The sequence below is a fragment of the Budorcas taxicolor genome, chromosome 19, assembly GCF_023091745.1.
Source record: "Budorcas taxicolor isolate Tak-1 chromosome 19, Takin1.1, whole genome shotgun sequence".
In the NCBI taxonomy this organism is placed as follows: Eukaryota; Metazoa; Chordata; class Mammalia; order Artiodactyla; family Bovidae; genus Budorcas; species Budorcas taxicolor.
Genome location: NC_068928.1, coordinates 23,140,894 through 23,161,306, shown reverse-complemented (window position 1 = coordinate 23,161,306; position 20,413 = coordinate 23,140,894). Strand labels below are relative to the sequence as shown.

Below are 20,413 nucleotides of genomic sequence, written 5' to 3'. Positions count from 1 at the left end.
AACTCATGATGAGCAAGGAATGCTGCCTAGAAAAGTGACGTGTCCTTCATTTTGAAGGACGAAACAAGTTATTCAGGGAGATGTGGGTAGCAGAATTTTCTGGCATGGATTAAAATCATGGTGGTTTCTTCTGAGATTCCTAGTCAGGAGTCTGTCATTAGAACATCTTAGGGCGTGGTACAGATGTCCACACTGATGCTGTCTAATCAGTCTGCTGGAACCGAAGAGTCATCACAGAGTGGATACTTCTAGGCTTTTGATTTGGCCCAAGCTTAGAAGTGAATCCTTCAGATAGTTCTTCTCTGCTTTATTTTATGCATTAGCAAAGGTTGAGTCATCCTACAGTCATGCCTTCCATCATTCTGGGAAGCTTTCTGAGCCAAGCCCAGCTTGGCTTGGGAATAAGTTATGCTTTGTGTTGTAACCATTGGCAGTAAGTTCTGTCCTTGCTCTTCACATGCATAGTAGGACTGCAACTACTGAAACATATGGGAGAGAGGATTTAGAATAATACCTCTGCTGATTTGCATTTTTCTGGGGTGTTTCTTTCTTGGTAAAGATACTAGAGGCTTACTCTATCTAATGAGATTTCGAGCTGACTTGTGCCACAAATCTCTGAGATATTTAGCCCTAATTTGTAAAGCAAACTATTTGTAAGTCAGTTGACATTCTATTTGAGGAATTTCTTCGGCATATTTTCTTTAAGACTTCTGGACAGATCTGTAAAACAGTATGGCTTTTAAAATACTTTGAAGTGACATGTATCAAAAGGTTGGCTAAGACACTAGTGGATGTCCTTGCTGCCCCCTCAGAAGCTGTCCCTTGTGGCTGATGTAGACTTGGAGTCAGTTCTTCTGGATCATATTCCTAAATTTCTTTTTATTTCTGCGAACATGTTTCTCAGGCTCTTTCCTTGTTTCTACATCTGAAAAACGGGATCCAGTTTGCACCATCAACAGATCTGGAATGTAACACCTGTGTAGCTTTCTTGCATCTGGGTTGGAGCCACAGACTTTCAGCACGGTCACCTTCATTTTTACCACCTCAGGTTAGAGTTTGATGGGGGTTAGGACACACGGGGTAAAGGGTATTGGCATGAAATAAAGGCTTTTTGTGGGACAGCGGAAAAGGTTGTGGTAATTTAAAGAAAACTTTATTACAAAGTGGTATACATACAGGAAAGGGCCTGTATCAAAGCCATACAGTCTGATAAATTGTCACAGACTGAGCAAACTGTGTAGTCCAGTGGAATTGGTTTTTGACTTGCCGTTTTGTGCTTCCCCTTCCTTTGAACTCTAAACTCAAATTTCCCCTATACATTGAATAGGAACAGTGAGAGGGATAAAGCACTGTAAATAAGTTCGGAAAAAGTTAATGCTCATGATTTCCCTGCTTTCTGGCGTGCCCAGGATTGATTTTCATTGTTGAGAGAGGATAAGGAGAACACAGAGGAGAATTGCATCAAAGATAAGACATTTGAAAGTGTTTGCCATGTCTTTTGAACCAGATATTTTGAGTCTGGGAACCAGCACCCAAAGGATATGACTGACAGAAAACTAGATGGAAGCATGCCTTCCTCCAGTCACAGTGAAACTGAGTCTGTCACCAAAGGTGCTGTGGTCGTCAGCCTCGATGTTGAACACTCTGGCTATTGAGGGAACAGTGACGTCACAGCCTGTCTGCTCCTGGAGATGTTGGGTACAGCTGGGATGTGGGATCCCTCACGCTCTGTGTTGCACGTTTATAGCCTTGTCTTTGGTGTCCAGGTAAATGCCAGGCTACGTCAGCTTGTGTTGTCATCTCTGTGTAACCCATTTTTATTTCAGCCGTTTTCTTCCCGTCTACTGCTGGCTGCCAGTGAGGTATAGAGGTGCCTCTGCTGATAAAGAACAGATACAGAAGTTCACATCCAAACCTGAATAACCATTTTTAACTTGAAACACTTTTCCTAGGAGTCGATGGACCAGAATCCTTTCCTTATTTGGTGCCTTGCTCAAATCCGAAGCTCACGTGAGGTTGTCAGAGCTCCCTGTCATGCTGGCTATTTGCTTTTTTGGTGCCCATGGCAGAATGGTTTGTGAAACCTTTGTGACCACATCTTTCTTAAACTGAACCCTCGGTCTCCTCTGGGTTCTTAGACTAGTTCTTACTCCTCCCTTTCCTGAGAGATTCAGGGGTTTTCCTGTATTGTGGTAGGTGGTAGGCGGGGGGGTGGAGGGGGTATGTTTTCAGACATTTTTTTCCAGACTTTGCACAGTCCCTTGGTGATAGTCTGTAAATGCACTTGTCTTCTTTGACTCTTGAAGAACTACTTCCTTATTAAACAGGCAGATTGGGGATTTGTCTAGAAAAATGTTAAGGTTTTTATTTTACTAGTTTTATTACTGCTATTTTACTGACATGGAGAATAAGCTTTTATTCGCTTTTCTCACTTTCCTTTTTTCTCCCTTCTGGCCGGCATTATCCTCGGGTGCAGCTGTTAAGTGCTTCCACCAACGTGCGTGACATGATCTGGACTAGAAGTGTCTCCTTCCCTTCATGTGCAAGACTTCTCTGTTGGTTTGGACCACTGGTCTCTCAGTGAATGATACCCGAGCCATTGATGGGTTTTTGTTTGGGGTTGCCTTAGGTTTTGGCCTTTAGAAACATCTTTAGTGTCATTCTTGTTTCTGCCAAAAGGTTGCTTTTTTTTTTTTTTTAAGGTGAAAGATGAAGAGCTCAGAGTCTGGAAGCAGACTTGGGCTGGTCACTTAACCTCTCTGTGCTCAGTTTTCTCATCTATAACATAGAAATAATAGTAGTACTCACCTCACAGGATTGTTGAGAGGTGAAATGGGCCGATAGTCCTAAAAGGTGCTTAGAAATGTGCCTTACACAGAGAAGGTGCTGGGGGAGTTTTGACTGTCACTAAGGCAGCTGAGCATAACACTTGCTTTGTTCAGCTAGGAAAACTTGAGCGCTCTGTGTCTGAATTGTGTCTGAGTAGCTTGAGGGTACTTTTAACTCCTAAAGCACAGAGCAAGCTCTGTAAATTTAACCTATCCTTAGTTGGGAGCTGCCCACAAGCTTCTGAAAGGTGCAGTCGAATAGTTAAAATCAGCTATTAGGCCACACTTCACGCTGTGTAGATTATATATTTGGGCAGAAGAGTAGAGTGGTTCCTCCAGTCCTTTGCTCCTTTGGCTGAGCCTCACTCGTGACTCGGGACATGTGTCTCTTCCTCCTACCATGGGGTACACCAGAAATTGTGAAAGTGGGGAGTATTGTAATCTTAGAGAAAACTCACATCCATCCATCTCTTAAGCCCGCTGTCCATCACTGTTGATCATTTCTTGTCCTGGGATATAGAATCGAATCATTCACTAAAGGACATCAGCCTAGAGCAGAGCTGACCACTGTGGTAGCCACTAGCCATATGTGGTTACTTAATTGAAATGAAATAAAACTAAAAATTCAGTTCCTCAGTCACAGGAGCCACCTTTCACTCATTTCCCACCTGTGGCCAGTAGCTACTGTATTGGTCAGTGAAGATAAGGAATATTTCCATCACCATGGAGAAATGCTATGGGCAGAGCTGGTCTAAAGACAGACATGTGTATGTGATTAAGATGTACCGTGAGACCCAGAATCACAGAGGCGTGTGAAACAGTCTCTGCATCTAGAGGATAAGGTGTCAAGCACAGCCTGGAGTTGGTTTGGAAAGAGGGGTTTAAGCAAGGAAAGGTAGGGCTTTGTTAGATATATTTAATAGAGAGGAGTGTTGGCGAAGGCATTAGACAGAGACTGGGCATAGCAGCAGGGAGAACACGGTGAATTGAGGGCACCATGAATAATTCTTCGTTGCTGAGGGCAGGGTCTGTCAGCAAGAGGGGAGGCAGGAGGAGCAGCCAAAGGCCAAACTGGACAGGCTGTTTGTTCGCCAGGTACTTACAGGTTGCTTTGTGTGAGCCTGCTGGCCGTGGTGAACAGAGTCCACAAAGCCGTGGTATGTGCATACAAATTGGCAATCAGTGCTGTAAAAGCTGTGTGAACCAGAGCAGTGGCTCTCAAACTTTGCTGCACAGTACAGTCACCTGGGAAGCTTCTAAAAATCCTAATGCCCAGGTTTTACCCCCTCTCCAGTTAAATCAGAAAGAATATCTGAAGATAGAAGCCAGGCATTGTATTTTTCAAAGATTCATAGGCAATTCCAGTGAACTGTAAAGGTGGGGAACCGCTGGGCTAGAGGGTCAGGGTGGCCACCATACTCTCTTTCCATGTGTCCTCAGAGGGACGGTGCTTGACACGTTCAGGAATCAGGAAGCTGCAGGAGTGGAGGATTTAGATTATCACACAGGACTCTTTGTTGGCCATTGTAAGGACTTTGGCTTTTATTCTCACGTTAGCTGTGGTCTCTTGTCCAGTCTCTTGAGCTGGAATATAGCAGATGGAGCAGTTACTCAGAATCAAAACCCTTAATTCCTGATAGTACTGTTTTTCTTTGAATACTTTTGGATTTTGCCAGTTATCCTCCAGAAAGGTATGTGTGTGTGTATATATATATACATACACACACACACATGCATATATATGTATTTAAACTTTTAATGTTATCTTGGGGTGTAGCAGATTAACAATGCTATGATAGTTTTAGGTGGACAGCAGCTCAGCCGTACATACATGAATCCGTTTTCCCCCCAATTCCCCTCCCGTCCAGGCTGCCACATAGCATTGAGCAGAGTTCCTTGCACTGTACAGCAGGCCCTTGTTGGTTATCCATTTTAAATGCAGCAGAGTGTACATGTCGATCCCAAACTCCCTGTCTCTTCCCCCCATTCTTACCCGCTGGCAGCCACACGTTTGTTCTCTTAGTCTGTGAGTCTGTCAGAGAGAGAGATTTAAATGCTCGTAGTGATGAGTATGTTATTTCCCTCCAGCATTAATATTAGTACCGGACTGTTTTTCTTGAGTTTTTTTTTTTTTTTTCCTGTGTGTTACCTGGATAATCTATCTTACCATTATCAAATCTGTATATTTTAATAGATTCTTCAATGGTCATTTACTAAATACGTATTAAGTTCAAACACTATGCTAGGCTGTTTAAAAATATTATTGAAAGGAAATAAGAGAATTTCCAGTGTATTTCTAAAGATGAAATCTGTGTTTCACTTAGTTTGAGTAAGACCTCTGTATGATTCTAAAGGCTTCTACTTGGTCTGGGCCACTGCTGGTCTCTGTAAATTGAGTTACTAATAGAACTGGAACCGTTGGGAGTTAGGGACAAAGGATCATTTGAGCATGGAATGATCGTTTTCTTTGTCTTCCTTCTTTTTTCTCTATTGCCACTGGAGGATTACAGCAGTTTATAAACTGGTCTCCTGGCCTCTGAACACTTTATCTTGCCCCCCGCCCCCCCCCCCCCCCCCCCCCGCCAAAAAAGCTAAAGTTTCTAAACAGTAGCCAGAACATCCTTTTAAAAATAGAGCTTTGTTCATGTCACTGCCTTGCTCAAAACCATTCAGTGACTTGATCAATGTCAAACTCTTTAACAAGGACTTCTGCAACTTGGCCCAGCCTATTTCTCCAGCCTCCTCCTTGCAGAATCACTCACCTGGTCAGGCTAGCGTGCCACTCTTGGGAGCATCACTCACACTGTCTTCTTTGCTTATGATGCATAGATGTGACTCTTTAATCTACTTTTCCTCTGACATCTCTGATGCTTCTACTGTGGCAATAGATAGCATCCTATACTTGCCCAATCATGGTGCTTTATAATTGGGTTACCCGCCGAGCAGAGATTCTCTCTGCTTTGTTCATAGTTCATGCACAGTGTCATGTACCTAGACGATGGCAAGTCAGTTTCTGTTGAATGAATGAATGAGTGGGGTGGACACAGGGTGAGAAGGACCTCGCTCACCATCATCAACACACTATTGACCCATTCATTTAAAAGATGGTTTGAACTTGTATATGTGCCTTTGGAAAGCTATTTTCTAATTGCCTACCTGATCACCAAGTGGGAGCTTCAGCCCTTCCTCTTCTCTCCCACTTTGTGCAGATGCAGAGTTGTCCCAGTTCCCCCATTTTTTTGGGTGGATGGGCATGAGAGTTCCCAGACTCTTTGAGAGAGATGAGTCAGAAAGAAGACTCATTCAGAAAGTAACTCAGTCAGAGCAACAGTGCTGCCCTTTGGCTGAACTTTCTCTCTTTCCCTGTATACCTTGAGATGCTAAGTTGGTGGTACTTCTGAGCTCTAGGTTGTCAGACCACACAGCACAGGGATTCATAAACCTTAGTCTGGCACTTTCCCTTGATTAGGGTTGTTTTGGGAGAACTCCTGGCCCGCTGGCCCAAGTGAAATACTGATTGGGCTTGGGTGTGTTGTGTTTTCACCGGGCCCCTTAGCCCCATGGTGGCTTCCCCATTTGTATTTCTCTGGCTTTTGGGGCGTTTGGGTTCAAAAGCTGTGGGAGCAGCAGTCTGTGGCGTTTGGTGTGTTTTGTGCCGTCATCACAGAACAGGATGGTGTTTGCTGAGAAGCCAGCAAGAAAGATTCAGTTTAGTTAGAACTCTGCATCTTTGGGCTTTTAGAATTGGAAGGAGCACTGTGGATTGGCGATTCCCCTGAGCTGGTAGGTGGGAGGGTAGCTGTCAGAACTTCCTGGGGGGTGGTGCTTCTTTTCAAACAGCCCAGGAGCATCATTGCTGTTTCCATTGTGTGTGTGGTAGCCCTCAAGTGTTGTGCAAATCCAAACATTTTTTGAGACCCCAGTGTTACAGATGAGCCCAGGGATCAGCAAGCTTTTTCTGGAAAGAACCAGATAGCATTTTAGGCTTTGGAACATACTCTCTGCTACAGCCACTCAGCTCTGCCTTCATAGGGGGAAGGCAGCCACAGACAATATGAAACAAGCAAGCGTGTCTGTGTTTCAGTAAAGCCCTATTTGTGGACCCCAGCATTCAAACTTTATATGATTTTCATGTGTCATGAAAAATTCTTTCGATTTTTTTTCAGTGGTTAAAAAACATACAAACCACTCCTAGCTCATGGACCATACTAAAAAACCCTTCGGCCATAATTTGCTGACCCGTGATCTAGCCCAGGGTTTCCCAGTCTGTCTGTTTTTCAGAATTACCTGGAGACATTTTCAAAATGCTGACTCCCAGGCCGCTTCTCCCCTCCCTCAGGACTCTGATTCTGAAGGCCTGGGGAATCTGTATTTTTTGAGCATGTGGACATGCTCAGGGGTGTGGAATTGCTGATACTCATCTCACCCAGCCTTCTCATTTTATTTATTTATTTTTTTGTCTGCATCACTAAAAACTTTTATTACATTTTATGTTGAGTATTATTGCATTCTGTGGATAGAGACCACATTTTATTTTCATTTATCTGTTTCATTTATCACATTTATCTGTTCGTCAATGGATATGTTTTTCCATTCTTTGGCTGTTGTGAGTGATGACCTGTGAACACCTATGTGCCAGCTTTTGTGTGGACATGTGTGTGTGTTTCTCTTGGGTATATACCAAGGGGTGGGATTGCTGGGTCATATGGTTACCTCCTCCTTCCTTTGCACACACTTGCACTTTGGGACGTGGTCTGCTCCCCACACGTGCTCACATACCTCCCTGCCCTGCCACGCTATGAGCTTCCTTCGCCTTGAATGCCCTGCTGAACCTAGCACCTGCATGTGTGTGGGTTCCCAGTTGCCCAGTCATGTCCAGCTCTTTGTGACCCCATGGACCGCAGGCATTGTCCGAACTGTCCATGGGATTCTCCAGGCAAGAATACTAGAGTTGATTGTCATTTCCTCCTCCACAGCCGTCTCATCTTATTGTTGAAGAAAGAGCCGTAGAAATTTTATGTGACTCGTCAACAGTTATATAGCAAATCAGTGGCATAATCAAAATTCAAACCCAGGTCTTGAACCCAGTTCAGTGGTCTTTGTTCAAACTGTTCTATACCACTTCCTACCCCCATAAACAAATAAGTCATAAATACAGAATAGTCACAGATGCATGATTCTTTCTCTTTTCTTTAAACCTAGTGCCAGTCACCCTCCCAAGAGCCAGCCGCTACTCTGAGCTCGGCTGTCCCCCTGCTCGCCGGGTTTTCCGGAGCTGACTGCTGATTTGCCAAACCGTTCAGCCCCATTTCCCTCTGGTCTGCTGGCTCTAAGTAGGGGAGATAATGAAGCAATAGCAAGTAAATTGCTTTCATGTAAGACTTTGTTGAGGCAGCACTAAGCTGCTGTGTGAGAGTGAGAACCGTTGTTTGAAGGGGTCCCTAGTTTTAAGAGGCATGTTTTACACTTGAGTTCACATGGCTCCAGTCCAGCCATTTAAGTAGGACATCGCTACATGGAGCTTGGGCTTAATTAGAGCTAATTGAGCTGTCATCCTGCCCAGAACGGTTCAGGGGAGAAGAAACTGAAGGTGAGGAGTAATTCACCGTACCTGCTCCATCTCTGCCTCGGCGGGGCTCTTTGGGATTTGAGGATTGATTTTTGTGGTTTGCTCTGTCTTGTCCCTACAAGGCTTCTGAGTCTTGCCACCTGACTTGCCTTTACATTGTTCTTCATCTATATCCTGGAAAGAGGAATCACGGACGTTCTAATGAACAGTTTTGTTCCTACTGTGTGGTGGTTATACTGCTGACCCATCCATTGGCTTCCACATTCTACGTCCTCCCTTTCTCTATCATCTTAGCTCTCCCCACCACAGACTTTGGTGCCCGAGGGACAGCGACAGTAAGGGAAGCACAGTCCTCCTGTCACCTTCATAGTCAGAAGGCCGTGTCCTAGGTTTCGGGGCCTAAATGGGGAGCTGGCAAGTTCATATGTTATTTGCTTACCTTTTATTCTTGGACTGCAAGTTCTTTGGCTTTGAGGACCCTGTCTTGTTAGTCTGCTCTTGCTTGTGCCTGGCAGGGGTGCTGGGGTGAAGGTGGGCAGCTTCATCTCTGTGCTCACAGTCCTCTTTGCCCTGTAATCTCAGCACTTTAGGGAGGTGATGACTGGGCTTTGATGGCAGACTCTGAGAGTCCTTGACTATTTCTAATAGGTACTGTTGAAACTTGGCCTTCACCCATATCGAAGGGTATAGAGCCCCCTTTTAAAACATAACGAAGTTTTTTTTTTTTTTTTTTTTTAATTTTTAATACTTGGTGTATAAAAGTAGAGGCATTCCAGATGAATAAATTAGAGAGTGTAGTTTGTATTTCCCCAAACCCTTTAAAGATGCATGCTGGTGTTCCTCTTAATATCACGTTTTCTCCTACTGTCCTTAAAATGATTCGCTTTTCAGATATTCAGTTTTCCATACAGCTCTTTTGAAGGAGGACCAGCTCTCTGGAATTGAAATTGGGCATATTTCAGAGTCCTCTCCTCTGGTGATACCTCGCTGCCTCTCAGCAGCTTCTTTCTCCTTCCTTGCTCTGCAGAGCACTCAGGCAGTTCTGAGTGCTGATAACCAGGGCAGGCATAAGACATTAACTCCTCAGAATGCTTTAATTTGTATTATTTCATTTTATCCTTTTAGGTCTGAGTTAGGTGATATCAGTGGTAGAAATTCCATTTTACAGTTTAAGAACAACCCAAGCCATTTTAACTCATAATCCCATGGTTAATGGCCGGGTAGACGTTACTGTGAGTGTCCTACCCACGATTAGTGTCTCTTTGGGTCATTGCTTTTAGATGTTATAGAAGACTTAGGTGTCCACAGTGAGTGGGTTTTGGACTTTGAACCAAAGAGCCAGGCACCCTTTAATAATGCTAACGCCTTCTCTCAGGGCTACACCCAAGAAGCATTTTTGGTTTCTGGTGAACAGTATATAATTGCACAAGGAAGATCTGGAGGCAGATAGCCTCACCATACGAGGAGAAATGGTTCTTTCTCCACCTAGGAGACCATCCGAGTGCCCTGTTAAGAACTGAGAAGTTCCAAACGTGAGGCCAGTCCAGGGTGATGTGTTGGAGAGAGAGGAAGCTCAGACTGAGACCTTCCTTCCTGTGGACTTGGTGTCAGTTAAGTTGTCCTAAAGTTCTGCCTCAGCACTTGCTGACTTCGTGTTGATATCTACGATGAGGCTTAGTCCCATTTTAATCAACGTGTAACAAATCTACTTCCTCAGAATAGCATGCTTTACCTCTCTCTAGAATGTATCTACATTTTAGCTCCTTTCCTGCTCAGAATGTTGGTGACAAATAGAGAGAAACTATATTTAGGGTTGCAGGTACTTTCAGACTAAAAATAAAGCAGTGGTTCTCATTAACCAAGGTCAGAGAGAATGTGTGTGTAGTTTGAGTTTGCTAAGATTCCCTTCACTATCACTAGTTGAGAAACAATGCATTGAAATCCGCCTTCTACTGGATACAGTTAAAATACACTAATGGCAGGTGTGAACTCAGGTAATTAAGTCGGACTCATCTGCTACCCTGAGGGTGAGGTCTTTGGGAAATACGTAGCTAGAATCACAGTATTGAAAGACTGCGTGGTGCACTCATTCTATTGCAGGAGGCATTGTGGGTCACGCAGTATGTTTCCTGCCTAATCAGTAAGGAAAATTTGAAGATAAAACTGAACTACTCTTTCAGTTCTTCTTCCCTCATCAGCCCTCCATGAATAAGCTCACCAGTTCTCTTCCTGAGACAGATGGCAGTTGAAGGGGAGGAGAACTGTTTTGAAGTCAGAAGACTTGGGTTCAGGTTCTAACTCTGCCATGTACTGGTTTAAGTTGCTTCAGTTTTTGAGCTGTGTTGCGGCTGGGGGATCATAACTGGCTTGAATGAGATGGGTTAATACCGTTTATCTAATGATCTTGTATGTATAAATATAATTGGTTATGGATGAGTTAACCAGTTTATGATTGACAGCTGGAAAAGGGGACAATTGAGTTAAAACAGGAATAGAGAGAGAAATATGTATTTTTATCTTTTTTTTGGAAATAATTTTATACCCATGGAAAAGCTATAAGAATAATACAAAGAACTCCTGTATATGCTTCACCTGGTTTCCCCAGTTATTAACATTTTACCACTTGCTCATTGGGAGGGGATGTTTGGCTGACAGTTGAGTGTTTACAGCATGCTGAGCATGGGAGGTACTGTTATCTCTGTTGTGTAGAAGGGAAATCTTTGGGAGGTTCCACTTGTTGTATCTCAATCGTGTAAGAGGGAAAACTTAGGGAGGTTGCATCTGTTGCCTGCGACCCCGTAGCAGGTAAGTGGCAGAGGTTTGAGGGGTGAGTTTCCACTACCTTCCTTTGCATTCTAGCCCAGGCCTTGCCACTAATCATGGCAGAGCCAGTGACCATTTGTTTTGCAGCAGGTCCTCATCTTTCCCTTCTGTTCATGGAACCCAGTGTCCCCCCAGTCCTGATTCGCCTCTCTCTAGAGACAGGTTGCCTTCCGTAAAGTCTCCTTTTTAACTCCAGAATTCAGTGTTTGATCTGGTGTTGCTGATTAAATGTAATTCGTTTAAGCAAAAATAAAGGCTGAAAGACTGAAGATTACGTGCAGTTTGTGGTTGAAGTCGCTGGTGAGGTGAGAATGCCCTCCTTTCCTCACATTCAGTTTCCGTGTGAAATTGGTGGCACTGCCACAATTTGATTGGTTTTCTCTTTTGCAAGAGTATGAGCCTTTTGGGCAGAGCATCCAGGGTGCTGGACCGTTCCTTGTCCTAAGCACCCACTCTTGAGGGATTCTTGATCCTTCTTCGTGTCTGGCTACAAGGCCCTGAGCACATTTCTTCCAGGAGACCAGGGAGGATGATAGGGTTTGATTTTGAGATTACTCCTACTGTCTTTGAAGTTTTTTCCCTCCCTTGTTTTGCTCAGAAGAATCTCTCTCCTAGTTTTTGGTAGAAATAGATTTTCTAGAACCTTGAATTGAGGTTGCAAATTTGGTGACTTATGGATGTGAGCCAGATATGGCTGGCAAATGTATGTTTTTGGCTTGCCTAATGTTTAAATTTTTGTTGTTGTTGTTAGTAGGTAACATTTAAAAGCCAGAGGATTTCACATAAAAAACCAGCACTCAGTTTTTATTTAAAAGAAGAAAAAAGAGAAAGATTTTAACTTTGGTTTTAAAAGCCAGAGAAGTACAATTTGGTGAGCTAGTTAGTGGTGGCTTTCCTTACCCTTGGTTTCCAAAGAAGAATTTTGCTTTTGGGGTAGGTAGAAAAACAGCTTGTAAGTAAGAGCATGGACTTATGCAGGATCATCGTTATTCCTGTCTTGCCCTTGTCGCTGTTTCATTTTCATCGTAGAGGCCAGAGTGACTTGTAGATGGCAGAGGGTGAGAGGCATCTCACTTTCTGTGCAGCTTGGCTGGTACTGAGCTTTGCCCCCTGCACTCAGGCACTGCTGCCAGCAGGGGGTGCTGTCTCCTCACTGAGCCTGCTGTCCTCTTGGCTCAGCTGAGCAGCAGCTGTTGGGCATGGGCTCTGGGTCTGTGTGAGAGTTTGGGCATGTTCATTTGGTTCCCATCCCTAGTGCCCACCCCTTAGACCCTGGCCAGGTTATTGTGTCACTAGGGACTCTGTTCAGTAACAGGAAACTGGGGAAAGTTTAATTGTTTTCTCCTCTCTCTTTTTCCCATGCAGCTGAACAAAAGGTTCATCCTCAGTTTTCTCCATGCCCATGGGAAGCTGTTTACCCGGATTGGGTAAGTGTGCAGGATGTTTATTTTATTTTCCTACATTACAAGTCATTTTGGAATTTAATATTGTTAGCAACTAGACTGTGTTTGTAACTGAGGGCACAGGGTGTGAATTCTTAGGGGCCTCCACCTTCCCTCCCCTTCCCTCCACTCACTCTCCTCTTGTGCTCATGAAGTTTGGGAAATGTTACTCTCCCCCCCTCTGACTCCCCTTTCCCTACCTTTATTAAAACCCCCCTTTTAACTACAGTCTTTTCCCACCCCCCACCCCTTATCCCTCTGGGTTTCTTTTTCCTCTGCCTTCCGGCTCAGCCCCTAGTGAGCTCCTCAAGGAAGTCATGCTCAGTCCCAGGGTGCAGCTGCCAGGGGTCCTCCTTGGGGGAAAATACTATCTACTCACTTCCCCTTAAGGAGAAGGGAAAAAGAGTGGACAGTGATTTTTTTTCCTCCGACAGTTTCTCCCCCTTCGAACCATACCCCTTCCTCCTGGGCTCAGTTTCTGGCACCATGCTGCTGAGCTCAGTCAATGCTGAGACTTGGCTGTGGTTTCACTGGCCACCATGGATTTCCAGATAAATCTCAGGGAAGGTGGTGTGTGGGAGACCCTGTCGCTTAGCGCTTTAAGTCTCTGGGAAGAGGCCACGTTTCGAGTGTTCTTTCGGTGGGTCAGAGTTTCTCCTGACTGTGAAGCCGGCGCCCCTGTGCTGAGTGCTTCGTCACTCCAGGAGAGGAACAGGTGGCGGTGCCCACAGGTCTTCTCTGCATTTTAATGCATTCTGAGCTGGAGGTTTTCTGGAGAACTACCCTTTGAGGTGCTTGTTTTAGACTCCAGTTGCCCCAGTTGTTGTGTTTCCCTTTCGCTTTCTGTCATAACCTTGTAAGTTTATCTCTTAACGCTCTAGAAGGTTTCCTTAGTGAGAGAAGCTGAAAGGCTTCGTCCTGTTCGGAGGGACACTGTTGAACGTGTTGGTGAACTAGAAACTGTGCCTTTTACATACTCACGTATCATCAACCTGGGCAAGAGTGACGAGGATGGCCGTAGTCTTGAAATGACTTGGAAAACTTGGAGCGGTGCCAGTAGAGGCCTGTCTGCTAGCAGAAATACGCGTAAAGTAATCCACTCAGCGAAGGAAGCTAGGCACCTCAGTGGCAGCACCCCCCCACCCCGCCCCCATGTCAGCCCTACTCTGGTGGGCGTTTTTGCTCAACACTGTTGTAACCCTAGTGCCTGGCATGTAGTTGATGCTCAGTAAATAGTTATTGTAGGAATAAGTGAATCATTACAAGAAATGGGTAGATTGCAAAAGACTGGAGAGAAGGAATCCTGAATTCTGTTGGGTCATCATAGACCCAGGCCAGTCACTAGTGAATAATGTGAAGCTGCAGTTTCAGGGTGGGTAAGATGATATTATTTCATACAATAGCACATCATAACGGAAAAAAAACTATTGTACTACACTTGAAATAGGTGCTGTGATTCTTCATCTCTTTATTCTTTAAAAATTCTCATTAAAAAAAAAAATCTTTCCTTTACTACCTTTGTTGTCAGTATCTTCTCTCCATTTTTCCTTTTGCTCTGTTTGCCCTTTGAATGTTTATGCACCATGTTTGCTCTAAGGCAGGATTTCTCAACCTCTATACTACTAATATTTTGAACCTTATAATTCTTAATTGTAGGGGCTGTCCGGTGTTTAGCAGCATCCCAAGCTTCTACCCACTACAGCCAGTAGCATCCTTTCCGCTCACCCCCAGGTGTGACAATTAAAATGTCTCCAGACATTGCCAAATGTTCCCTGTGGTGCAGAATTGCTCCTGATTGAGAACCACTGCCATAGGCATTTCTCAGCTCTGTTAGAAACTTCTGGGACTAAAAAAGTTAAAAATCTTGGTCTAGAATATAGGAATGTTTAGGATATATATATATATATATAAAATATACATATTATATATGTATATAAAATCAGATTATGCATTAGTTAAAACCCTATTTTTCTCCCTTTTAAATTTCTCATGTTTAGATATATTTTGGAGGAAGTTTGGAAAAGAGTCTCAATAAAGATAAAAAGCTAGAAATGATTTCTGAGAAGATAAATGGGTCTTTAAAAAATAAGATAACCAAAGGTTTACTTAGAGACAGCTGTTGGGGGTACCCTAACTGTGTTTAACTGTTAGAGTCATAAGCAAATAGTTTTGATTTCTGTGGGATGACAGCAAGAGAAAAATAGGCTTATGTTGCAGCTGGAGAGGTTTGGGTTATATGTAAGAAAATTTCACAGAGGGAAGGTGTTTAGGAGTTTTCTTTGTTGAAAAATGAGCAGATTATCTCATTTGTCAGAGGTGGTTTCCTGTGGTCCAGATTATTTTTCAAGATCTCTTCCATTCCTGCATATAACCAACTCTGTTGGCAAAAAGATAAGGCCGGTCTGGTTCCACCTTCATGAACACTGAGTTGTAGTAGTGTTCACATGAGGAAAATGCATGTAAATTCTAGGCACTTCAGCCCCTCAGTGAGTATTCCTCTTGTGCTCTCTTGGAGGTGAAAAGAGAATTGAGCCCCATATTTATTCTGGAAGGCAGAGAAACAGCAATAATTTTTCTATTGGAAAGAAAAAAAGCCCCAAACTATAGAAGTCTGTAAGACCAGAAAAGCAATGAGCCCAAGCCACACACAGCAACATGGACTGCTGCCTAATTACCAAGAAGATGTGAAATGTGGGAGGCGTTGAAAACGAATTAAGAGTGAGGAGATTGTAATGGGGAGCAGCTGAAGACACAGCCACCGTCCCGCCTGCCTGCTGAGAAAAGCCCCGGCAGCGTGGCCCTCCCAGCCTTCGTCTTCTCTGGGCCTGTGCTCCCTGCTGCATCTGTGTGTAGTTGAGGGCCTACTGTGTGCCACACCAGTCTCCTTTCTCTCAGCAGCCGGCAAAAAAAGAAATTCCAAGTGTTTGATGGAATCAGGTGCCAAAAAGAGTTTGTTTTTCTCTGCTGACTAGTTCTAAGACCTCGAGAGGGAACGAGTCAGAGTGTCTATGGGCTCTGGTTTCCTTATCAGTAGTTTAAACAGATGCACTCCAAGGTCTGTTACAGTCCTTATGTCCTATAGCCCTGTGATTTTTGTTTCTCGTGGCTACCCTGTCACACGGCCGAGTTGTTTGGTTTGATTTTGCTATTGGTTTGCTCCTATCTTGTACAGTTTTTAAAAATCAAGATGGTAAGAAAAATTAGGGAGCCTGATTCTTTTCCACAGAGAATATCGTCAGGCCAGCTGTGTTCCCCAGTATCTGAGAGATTGGGTCCTGCCCCGTTAGTCACTGCCTGAGTCACTCCCGGGTCTGGTCCCAGCACTGTCTGAGAGTTTGGTTTCTTGAAACTGCCATTCACAGGAGACGAGGTGTCTCTCGAGATCCCTTCAGAAAGCGATCACTTCAGCCAGTGAAATGCACATCCTACAAGTGATCATACAGTTTTAAAAGACAGGGCCAGAGTCCTCCCGGGCTCAGGGAACGGAACCAGGTGGGAGTGCTGTGTGGCTCCTGGCGGACACTGGGTCTCCCAGGGAGAAGCACAGCGGACCCGCACTTGGACTCCTCCGAGGGGGTCAGGAAGCCGGCCATCTGTAGACTTCTGACTTGTGACGAAGAGAATACTTTAGCTTCCCATTGTAGCCTAGATTGAAGTTGTCACTTTAGTTTTTTACGTGCTTGCCGAGTCATGCTCTTTGCACACTTTCAAGATCTCTTGGAATTCAAAGACTCATGTGTTTATTTTGGACTTCGAATTGTTAAAAATATTATGTTTGTGTCTTGATTTACTTTTTAAAACTAGAAATGTATTATATACAAAAGCCAGAAGTATCCATCGTAGGGGAAATCTTTTTCCTGTATACAGTGCTCGTTGTAAAATATTTAGAAAACCCAGCAAAAAGAAGAAATAAAAAATTATTCCTGTTCTCACTGTCCAGAGATAACTATCCACCGTTAACAGTTGATATATATTTTTATCTTTCTTCCATACATCACACACGTACATTCTCTTATTTATTTTTTATAAATATCTATAAAAGGGATCACATTAAACTACTTTAAAACTGTCTTCAGTTAATATATATTAAACTTAAAAAAAATCTAATACAGCTTCTAAAAAATAGAATTCAGTTGTATGGATATGCCATCTTAATAATCTGTTGTTGGATGTTTTAGGCTGCTTCCAGTTTTTCGCTGTTATAAATTGCCATCTTTTTATGCTTTCTCGCCTCTTTCTCTATTGCTGCTACTGCTGCTGCTTCTTGTGTAAAACTTTTACAATTATTACTTAAGTAATATATAAAAATCTCCTTGTAAAAGTATAATATGCTTTTCTAAAATTTCTTTCAACTCTTTCCCAACCTCTGTGCCCTCCAAAGAGATAATGCTAGACATCAGGTTATGTATTCTTTAGACCTTTTTATTGCATTTGCATAATTACTTATGTAGCCATAAAAACCATCATTTTATTTTGTGGGTTTTTTCCCCTAAACAAATTGTATTCTGTCATTATCCCAGTTTTAGTATAATTTTCATTCTGCAATATGGGGTGGAGCAAAGAGAAAGAAATAAAACTACTTACAGGTAATTGGAGACCAAAACCAGAGAGCATTTTGGTTATGAAATTGGGCACGAGAAACGCCGTTATTGAGCTCTGAGGAAGAATCTTTTATCTGCATGTCCTTCAGTTGTTGCCTCACAAAGCTGATGTTGTCTGAGAACTCCATCTTCCCTTGTATCTCAGAATTTGAGTTACTCTTACTCATACCCTTATGCATTTGATTTCTTTTTCTTTTGTTTTAATCATTGTGAACTAGTTGAAAGGTGAACAGCAAATTTTTTTTTTTTAACATAAAAAAGACGATGTGGACATTTGGCCTGGCGCTCGTTTGAGGCTTCAGTCTGACCTAGGGAGTGATAATGGCTGTGTTTCAATTCCCATCCCGGGAAAGAGTCTTCCTCAGACACAGCCTCGAAGCAGGACTGTCCCACGTGACACTTCTGTCACGTCGTTCTGTGCTGGCTCTCCACCGCCTTTCAACACGGAGACACATGGCTCCAAATCTCGCCCAGTGTGGCTGCTTTTCAAGCAGAGTGAACTCTGCGGTTCTCGTAATGAGAAGTGCTAGCCCCCCTCCCCACCTCCGACCAGAAAGAGTGCTGCATAGTGTCAGGGTTTAAAATGAAACCTTTGTTACAGCCCAGGGGGAAAAATGGATCCAGTCCAGCCCCAAACATATCACTCTCTGCCATTCCAAACCGACCAAGAGTTTCAGTGGTTCTGAAACTTTTTAGAGGTGGGAGAAAATCAGTGTGTTTTGGTTGTTTTGTTGTTGTTGGGTGGTGGTGGCAGGAGTGTGGGGTGGGGTGGCACTTGAAATGGCATGTGGGGGCAAGAAAGCAAATGCCTGGCATGTTTTGTGCCAATAAAAACGAGGACAGCTCAGCAGAGAAGGGCACTGGAACATAAACTGTAATTGACCCGTAACTGTGGCATGACTTCTGGGTCCTGGGGGGTCAGTCGCAGGAGTTGCCTCCAAGGGCGAGGAATGAAGCTTGCCAGGCTTTCAGAAGGCTGTGGTGTTTTCTTCCCTGGGGAGGGTGCTTACTACACATCGGAGAAAGGGTCGAGGTTCAGGTGAAAGCAGAAGCACCTTTCCCTAGGACTCGAGACTGTGCTGTGTCCTTCGAGGAGGATTCCCTTCCCTGTGGCTTTCCAGAAGCTATTTATTAATCCAAGCTGGAGCTCTTCCTCACCCTCCTCTCCCCCCACCCCAATACACACGCAGTGTACCACAAGCAGTTTGTTTGCTTGTGAGGGGGTGTGAGGATGGATGAAAGATGCTCTGGTGACCGTGAATTGTTCAGCATGGCCCTCAGGCCCCTGTGCCTGGTTTTTTTCTCCCGAGCACCGAGTTTGACTTTGCTCTTTATTTCTGAGGACTTCAGCTGTGGTTTATTCTCGTTGCCAGAGGAGCTCCAGGCGTGCACCACCGCTCTGTGGCCGCGTTTGGCAAGCAGTGGTTTGAATGACCTCTCCTTAGGAGCGCCGGGTCACTGGCTAGATTTCTGCCTCCCTACATTACAGGCTCTTCCTGTATTGGGAGTGGCAGTTGGCCAGGGCATTATATTTCCACTGGCCTGAAAACATACAGACCCTGATGAGCAGAGCCCTTGTGAGAGGGAGGAGGACAGCAACCCAGGAAAGGCCGAAACAGACCATCGGGGCCCCCGGTCGAGGGATTCTCCAGGGGATGTTTGGGGTCCTTGCATGGAATGATTCGTGTGCTGGCCCCTAAGTTGACAGCAGCTGAACTGCGTCTGAGAGCCCCTCTGGAGTGAAGCTTTGAGTGAAGAATCTTTAGATTCACAAACCTCTTCCTCGAATATGGTTTTCATACTGGAGAGTTTGGGGACTATGCTGGCCTGAGAGCTTAAAGGAAATTTGTTCACTCTTTAGAAAAACTGATGGTTTCAGAGAGAAACTTTGATTTCAGCTTGAATCCACTTATTGCCAGAGGTTAGGAAATAGCATACCAAAGCGTAATAACTCATGGTGATTTATCCAAAAAATTGAGTTGTTTCCATCTCTAAACCCTGAACACGTCTTTCTCTTAAATTTGTTCACAACCTTAGGGTACCCGGAAGGTTTGTGAAGGCAAAGAAACATTCTAGGTGTCAGCTGTCTGCTTTTCTGAGAAAGAGAGAGGGAGGGAAGGAATGAATGAATGAATGCGTGTGTGTGTGTGTGTGTGCGTGCGTGCACGCGCTGAGTGCTCTCGGGGATGTGCCTCACTGACGGGCTGCCTGTGCTTGTAGGATGGAGACGTTCCCTGCAGTGGCTGAGAAGGTCCTCAAGGAGTTCCAGGTGTTGCTGCAGCACAGCCCCTCTCCTATTGGAAGTACCCGCATGCTACAGCTTATGACCATCAACATGTTTGCTGTACACAACTCCCAGTTGAAAGGTAAGGAACATCCAGTTTCTTAATCTAGACAGATAAAGATTAATCTGTCTTCTTTCCTGTGCTGCCATACCACTACACAGTCTCACACACACACACTCATACACACTCACACACACACACACACACCCCACCCACCCCGCCTTTCAGATCTTTCATGTACTCTCCGAAATCCGTATGACTCTCTAGTGCTTGGGTGGGATGGTTGGAGGGAATCATGGGTATAGAGCTTAATTTGCAAACCCAGAGACGCTGCTGCACATCTGGCTGTGCTGAAGGCAGCAGCAAGGCCTCTTGGAGGCTGCAGACCCAAAGCCTGTCCCAGGGGGGAGGCATGGCTGAAATGTTTCATTGCAGAGACCATACGCTTGGCAGGGATGGGGAATAGCTGTTTCTGGACTAATGTACCCTGTTTGTTCAATATGGAAAAGTCTAGTTCCCTATGGGATATCCCTTGTGGGAGTCTGCCAGGGAGTAAGAACAGAGAATTGATGAGCTTTGGTGACTCAAATCTGGAAGCAAAAAACTCACCAGCCTCAGAGTTTGGCAGATGTAGTGGTATGCATTCTGAGATGCTTTTCTGAACACTGGGTGTTTTTTTCTTTTTTTGACATGAGGTGGGAGGTGGGGAAGGAGAAATGGGAGAGGGGCTGATTGGCAGGATTTGTAAATGTTCTGGTGACCAGGTCACAGTGGAAGGATGTTAACCGGATCCCTTCCCCTCCCTCCACCCCACTGAGGTAAGGATGATGTGGTTTGACTTGATGGAAATCTGTAGCCTGGAGGT

The 20,413-nt window shown here is 44.3% G+C and overlaps 1 protein-coding gene across 3 annotated transcripts in view; it reads left to right on the top strand.

Moving 5' to 3' along the window:
• Nucleotides 1–20,413, top strand: part of SMG6 (SMG6 nonsense mediated mRNA decay factor) — a 199,441-nt gene that overhangs the window by 34,056 nt on the left and 144,972 nt on the right. For all 3 annotated transcript variants that reach the window (XM_052657343.1, XM_052657344.1, XM_052657345.1), the window contains exons 9-10: nt 12,586–12,647; nt 19,484–19,629. In XM_052657343.1, the coding sequence (XP_052513303.1) occupies nt 12,586–12,647; nt 19,484–19,629 (208 nt within the window). The remainder of the gene's footprint in view (nt 1–12,585; nt 12,648–19,483; nt 19,630–20,413) is intronic.